Raw genomic sequence first — 7,500 nt, forward strand, 5'->3', positions numbered from 1 at the left:
TTCATTATTTCTAACTAATAATAGACTGATTTAATAGGTGAAAATGGATTAAAGTAAGTAATCAGTGCTGCAAGTAATTAATCATAGCTATAAATAATTCTAATCATGAATTGGTGAAGGCATTTTAAACTCAATGAGCCATTCCACTGTATTTTCAAACATGGATTTATTTATAAGTTTACTTTGAAGTAAGCACATTATAATGATATGCCTTTACATGGAAATATTTAGAAAGGATAAAAATTGATAAATTCTCAACATAAGATGCTCTGAAAATGGATACATAAAGATTAACAAAGAAGAAGAAGAAAAAAAAAACTGTTTCATCAGGATGAAAGAGGTGGAACAAGAATCCCACCTGAATGTCCGTTGTTGAAGAGGGTCATTGCTGAGGGCACAGCATCGTAGTTCTTGAAGGTGAATGGAGCAAAAGGCTTGTCGCCCTTGAGTTCGGCGGTGACAATATTGACGGGGGACTGTGACGATCCTCCGCAGGGCTTGTAGTAATCTGGCCAGTATTCTGGTCCTGCGTTACGCAAAGATAAGATTGAAATATGTATTTACCTTGGATATTCGTAGTTCTCTACATTAGATCATTCATAATATGGCTAGGCTGCCATCTTCAGTAACAAGGCAATCATCAGAATATATAAGGCTGGGTTTAATAGAGATTGCTTACTACTTGTTTCATTTTCTTTAAACTGGTCTAAATAAGTTTTATATCAAACTAGTTAGACAACAGAGTAACTCTAATCTAAATGCGCTAAAATTTAAATGGAATAAAAGTTTTATTCATAATCTAACGAACGATAACCATTTTATTTTATTCTCTCTCTCTCTCTCTCTCTCTCTCTCTCTCTCTCTCTCTCTCTCTCTCTCTCTCTCTCTCTCTCTCTCTCTCTCTCATTATAAAAAGACTGTTTTCATAAAAGAAAACGGATAGACAAATAATGAGATAGCATAGTAATATCATAATTGATGCCAAGAAAAGTAATATCTCAACTCAAACTGACAAAAAATCATCTTAGGAGGTTCAATTCTCCTCAAGACCACCTTACCAGTATTTCCTTTATAGCTCCAGTGGAAATCCATGACCGCCCCATCAAGAACCTGCAAAGAAAGTCAAATTTAGATCATCGTTTTCAAATTCTAAATGTAATCTATATGCTCAAAATAAATATGATTCCAATTTTAATTTGATAGAACTTGAAATTGTACTTTTGTGAAATATATAGTTATGAACTAGATGTGTAAACGATTGACCATCACAATATACCTGGGTCAATAGCAAGTTTTGTTTTGATAAGAGAGGGTTAATATAAATTAGGCTGATCTTGTTTATCAATAGTTATGGAAATTGGTGCATTGGTGAGAATGGCTGAGTAAGCAAAAAGATAAAGTTTGTCATTGAGGAACAATATAATAACTTGACAAATGGAAGGCAGTGGAATGATATCCCTGGGAGACTGAATGGAATTGAAACAAGGTAAAAATTCGGGGTCCTTTAAAGACGCCAGGATAAAAGGATGAAAATCTCTTTAATAGAAAAAAAAAAAAAAAAAAAAAAAAACACAAATGGATTTAGACATATCTATCGAGTAGAGCAATCAATGGTAATTTAAAGGTTTAAAGGCCGCTCATGAATGGTGGAGGCAAGGAACAGTGACATTGCTCTATCAAGCAGAACAATGCCCTAGAGACTGATCATATAAACATATGATTAGTGCCTAAACCCCCTCTCCACCCAAGCTGGGACCAAGGAGGGAAAGGCAATGGCTGCTGATGACTCAGCAGATAGATCTATAGGCTCTCTCAAACCCCCCAGGCCTTAGCTCACAAGGATGATGAGGTTGCGGCGACCAAAGAAACTAACGAAAAGATAAGACAGTGAGTGTTATGATGTCTAGATCACCAATCTTAGATCAAGTTGTGGCATGAGATGCCTTTTAGCACTATGTAGTCTAATATATTGTGGCTGGATTATCATTTAACTTAGTCACTCACCCAACGATTATTAACTGGCTGAACAGGTCGGTAGTTGTCGACCATTGCTTTTCCATGTGAATCTATCAGCTGTCGGAAAGCACCCATCTATGGAAAATAAATTGTTGTTAAATTTACATCATCTGTATTTTTAAATAGAACATCATAAAAGCAACGTAGATATATATATATATATATATATATATATATATGTATATATATACATATATATATATATACATATATAAATATATATATATACATATATATGTATATATATATATAGATAGATAGATAGATATATATGCATATATATTTATATATATATATATATATATATATATATATATATATATACATATATGTACTTATGGTATTCATATATCGATATATATATATGTATATATATATATATATATATATACTTATGGGATATATATATATATATACTTATGGTATATATATATATATATATATATATATATATATATATATATATATATATATATATATATATATGTACAGTATATACATGCATATATACATATATATAGACATATATATATATATATATATATATATATATATACAGTGTATATATATGTATATATACCATAAGTATATATATATATATATATATATATATATATGATAAATTTTGCACATCTATACGTGTTTTTCATATTCAAATAAGCCAAATATTCTACTCCTCCTAATGTCTGGATTCTCTCTATACCTCAGGATCAGAGACCCAAGAGGGAATCAACTAAAAGATAATAGCTTCTATTGCTAACTTGGCAGATTCCTCCTGCTTGTGTATAGAATCTATTAAGGAGCTCTTTAACTTCTAATGCAATTTGGTTTTAATGAGCATAACCTTTTAGGGCCTTTATGGCACTTTTTGAATCTTCAGTTGTTTTAGAAATGTCAATTTCTTTGATCATCATCATCTCCTCCTACGCCTATTGACGCAAAGGGCCTCGGTTAGATTTCGCTAGTCTCTCTATCTTGAGCTCTTAAATCAATACTTCTCCATTCATCATCTACTTCACCCTTTATAGTCCTCAGCCATGTAGGCTTGCATCTTCAAACTCTTCTAGAGCCTTGTGGAGCCCAGTTGAAAGTATGGTGAACTAATCTCTCTTGGGGAGTGCAAAGAGCATGCCCAAACCATCTCCATCTACCCCTCACTATGATCTCATCCACATATGGCACTCGAGTAATCTCTCTTATAGTTTAATTTCTAATCCTATCCTGCCATTTAACTACCAATATTCTTCTGTTATATAAAAAAAGATGAAAGCAAATTTTGGTTTTCTTTATGATCTGAGGTGGAGGAAAGAGAGATGGTTGAATACTTGGAATACGAACATCTTACAAAATATTATTCTCATCTCAACAAATATGTTCATTCTGACGGAGATTCAATAGACCTACTTAATTAAAAAAAAAAAAAAAAAAAAAAAAAAAAAAAAAAAAACCGACGGATATCGAATAGAATCTTATACTTATCACAATAAACACTTAATGATTCAAGTTATCAAATTCGTGATTAGATCTCAAATCTAACCTGAGAAGAGGAAATTTGAATGGCCTCTTTGAATACAGTCCATGTGACGATTTCATTACAGGTGGGAGTGGTGAGACTTCCTATGTAGCGGTAGAAGTCATGCACGTTGGTTGGGAGAAGGTCCCCTAGAGCGAAGGGTGTTAAACTGGTTTCGGCATCTGCAAATTAAATGATTAGGAATAGAATCATTATCGAATAGCACTACGGGTTTTAAAGGAACTGTGTTTATTTTGGAGACTTGAATACAGTTTGTTAAAACTGCGACAGTTGAAATCTATTATTATTATTATTATTATTATTATTATTATTATTAGAATTACAGTATTATTATTATTATTATTATTATTATTATTATTATTATTATCATTATTATTATTATTAGAATTACATTATTATTATTATCATTATTATTATTATTATTATTATTATTATTATTATTATTATTATTATTATTATTATTATTATTATTATTATCGTTATAATGTGTTAAAATTTAATGAAATGTTAAAAAAGATTAACTATTGACTGAAGCACATGTAGGCTAATCTCACAAGGGCTTAGTTAATTTTCTTAAGTATTGTCTTTAAAAGTTTATTAAATAATTAACAAGAATTAATATTATTATTATTATTATTATTATTATTATTATCATAATATGTTGAAATTTAATGAAATGTTAAACTAAACTAACTATTGACTGAAGCACATGGAGGCTACTCTCACCAGTTTCCTAGAAAAATATTCAAAATATTAAAAAGTTTTAATAAATCACTTACCAGAATTCTTGATGCGAGCGAGTCCATCGATGAGATGCTGCATTTTACTGTTGGTTGAGCCAATCTCAAGGAAAACTCCCAACACGGCCAGACCATCGCTGTTTTTCAAAGCTTCGGCTGCGCTTCCATACTTGGTGTTGTAGTGGACCAGGTGGAGCTCAGCGGGGTACCTGAATGTCCAGATAAGAAGCGTCATATATAAGTTTTTAGTTGAAAATTGCCCCGTTTTATTTATACAAATGTCTATGTCTAGTTATTCATTAGGGCATAAATACTCTTACAGACAAACACAAACACAAGTATGTATGTATATATATATATATATATATATATATATATATATATATATATATATATATATATATACTACTGTGATAGATATGCACACACAAATTCAACCCTTTACACCTCCTTCCCCTTTCCTATCTACAACCCTTTCACCAGGGTATGAGTACTCCCTCTCCCAAAACCCAAGGGACGGGGAGAGACCGAATCGTTATACGTCTGCCAATAGGGCTGAGTGTGACTGGAAAGAAATAACATGCCAGGGGGAAAAAAACGAAACGAAGAATGGACTAATATCTTTTTACACCCTTCCTCATTTCTGTTGCCTATGCCGATACTCCTCTTTTCCATTCAACTCACATGTGTCCATCAACAGTATGTTCAGACCCTCGGGTGTCGTCAGCGCCCCAGTGGAAGTGGAACTGCAGGAAAGTGTATTCGTCAGTGAGGCCGCCAGAGCTGATCGTGGCTGGCGCTGCCATCTGGGCTGACACTTGAGCTGTAAGAGAGGATGGAGTCCATATCAAGTTCGTGTTAAGTGACGTATCTTTCTTTTTTCCTATTCTTCAGGTAATAGAGAACAAAAGGAAAAAGAAATAGAGGAATGATAAACTACTAATCAGGAAGGAGCATTTCTTACCTAGATGATGCATCTCCATTAAAAGAGATTGTTCCTATCTCTAAAGACAAGTATCAATTACAAAATGTTCTTCAGTTGGCAATATTATTGACAAAAGAACTGTAATAAAAAAAAAATATGGGTAACTGAGCAAAATACTCACCTGAATGTCCATTGTTAAGTAGAGTCATCGAAGTGGGCACAGCATCGTAGTGGCCAAACTTGAATGGATCAAAAGCTTTGTCGCTCCTGACTTCAGAAGTGAGGATATTGATAGGAGACTGTGCGAATCCTCCGCAGGTAGGATACTCGTCTGCCCAATATTCCGGTCCTGAGAAATATGGGAAATTTGTCTTTAAAGAACAGATGATAAGAGAATTTTGTTCTGTTAAAAATATATTGAAATAAGTCCAATCTTTCTCTCTCTCTCTCTCTCTCTCTCTCTCTCTCTCTCTCTCTCTCTCTCTCTCTCTCTCTCTCTCTCTCTCTGTATATATATATATATATATATATATATATATATATATATGTATATATATATATACATACAGGTATATACTGTATATAGTGTGTATATATATGAATATATATATATATAATTATATATATATGTATATGTATATATATATATATATATATATATATACATATATATATATATATATATATATATATATATATATATATGTATATATCAAAATATTAGGGCAATAATCTAATACAATCCCGTGGTGGATTTAAGTTATTCCCAAAGTTGAGAGAAATCCGAATTGAAAAAAATTTGTCTTTATAACTAATATGCACATCAAACATTTATATATATATATATATATATATATATATATATATATATATATATATATATATATATATATATATACATATATATAAATATATAAATGTATTTATGTATATATATATATATGTATATATATATATATATATATATATATATATATATATATATATATATATATATATATATAGAGAGAGAGAGAGAGAGAGAGAGAGGTAAACATGTAGTGACAGAAATTAAGATACCTGAAAACTTATTTTCTCTGGAAATAGTAAATTGTAGTCGTATGGAAGGTAAATACAGTTTTTTTTTTTTTTCCAAATAAAACTTTTTCGGCTATTTTATGCAAAGGATATGTATGAATTACGTAGATTCGGTTTTCTCTTATGTAGTTACAGGATTTTTGTTTTAACTGTCATTCTAATTATGAATGATTAACACTGACAATTGACCTACCGCACACGTCAAAAGCAAAATCAAGTTTTATTTCAAATGTAATTCACTATGGAATACCGAATCTTGATAATAATTGTCCTTAAGTACCATTGATTAAAGGACTATATCTCAGATGAGTTTGGTTTGCGTATTTATGAGATATAACGGCAATGATCTTTTCGATTATGGATACAAAATATTTAATAAAACCATTTAAAAGAATTAGAATACAGTTATATACCATCCAGCAATAATTACTTTTTACATAAGTAATAAAGTGATTATTTCTATTTTATCTGGGAGATGTTACTATTATTATCTTCATAATTTTTATTATCATAGTTGTATATTGTTATCGTTATTATTCATGGGCAAAACCGTACAGAGATGAAATCTAACTTAGAGTTCGACTGAATAGAAGATATTGTACAAAAAAAAAAAAAAAATATATATCATATCGGGAAAGAAACAGAAAAGGTTCTTGGAAGCTCTCATATGCATTTTCAAATAGATTTTTTTTACCAATACATCATTGTGTATCGGTTTCGCCAACACAGCCACACATGTTATTGTTTGGTGCCTGGGTCTTCTCTCAGACAAATAAACTCCAACGTTAGAAAACAAAAGTTCGTGGCACAGTGGCTGAAATGGGTTCCTGCTCCTAGTGTTATTGTTGTTGTTGTTGTTGTTGTTGTTGTTGTTATGAATGAACAGTGTTCGTCGTGTTCGGGTGAGAGTGGCGGAGAGGTTCACTGTTATTCAGAAAGTGTATGGGAGGCTTTATTCATAATTTAGAAGTAAAAATGAAAGTCGCATGCGTATGTACAACCAGTTAAACCAAGCTAAATTTATCACTACGAAATAATGACAACCAAGTGTGAACAACATGTGGACGCGCACACTCTCTCTCTGTCTCGTTGAGAGAGAGAGAGAGAGAGAGAGAGAGAGAGAGAGAGAGAGAGAGAGAGAGAGAGACACACGTTAAAGAGTGGATGTCGATGTAGAACGAAACATCATAGCATCGACTCATGCTACA

The 7,500-nt window shown here is 31.5% G+C and overlaps 1 protein-coding gene across 1 annotated transcript in view; it reads right to left on the bottom strand.

Moving 5' to 3' along the window:
• Positions 1 to 7,500, bottom strand: part of LOC137645685 (uncharacterized) — a 35,559-nt gene that overhangs the window by 27,113 nt on the left and 946 nt on the right. The window contains exons 2-8 of the mRNA XM_068378534.1: positions 5,397 to 5,564; positions 4,975 to 5,113; positions 4,330 to 4,499; positions 3,554 to 3,711; positions 2,005 to 2,091; positions 1,059 to 1,110; positions 359 to 526 (exon numbers count right to left, since the gene is read on the bottom strand). Coding sequence (XP_068234635.1) covers positions 359 to 526; positions 1,059 to 1,110; positions 2,005 to 2,091; positions 3,554 to 3,711; positions 4,330 to 4,499; positions 4,975 to 5,113; positions 5,397 to 5,564 — 942 coding nt within the window. The remainder of the gene's footprint in view (positions 1 to 358; positions 527 to 1,058; positions 1,111 to 2,004; positions 2,092 to 3,553; positions 3,712 to 4,329; positions 4,500 to 4,974; positions 5,114 to 5,396; positions 5,565 to 7,500) is intronic.

Source organism: Palaemon carinicauda, chromosome 8, assembly GCF_036898095.1.
Source record: "Palaemon carinicauda isolate YSFRI2023 chromosome 8, ASM3689809v2, whole genome shotgun sequence".
Lineage (NCBI taxonomy): Eukaryota > Metazoa > Arthropoda > Malacostraca > Decapoda > Palaemonidae > Palaemon > Palaemon carinicauda.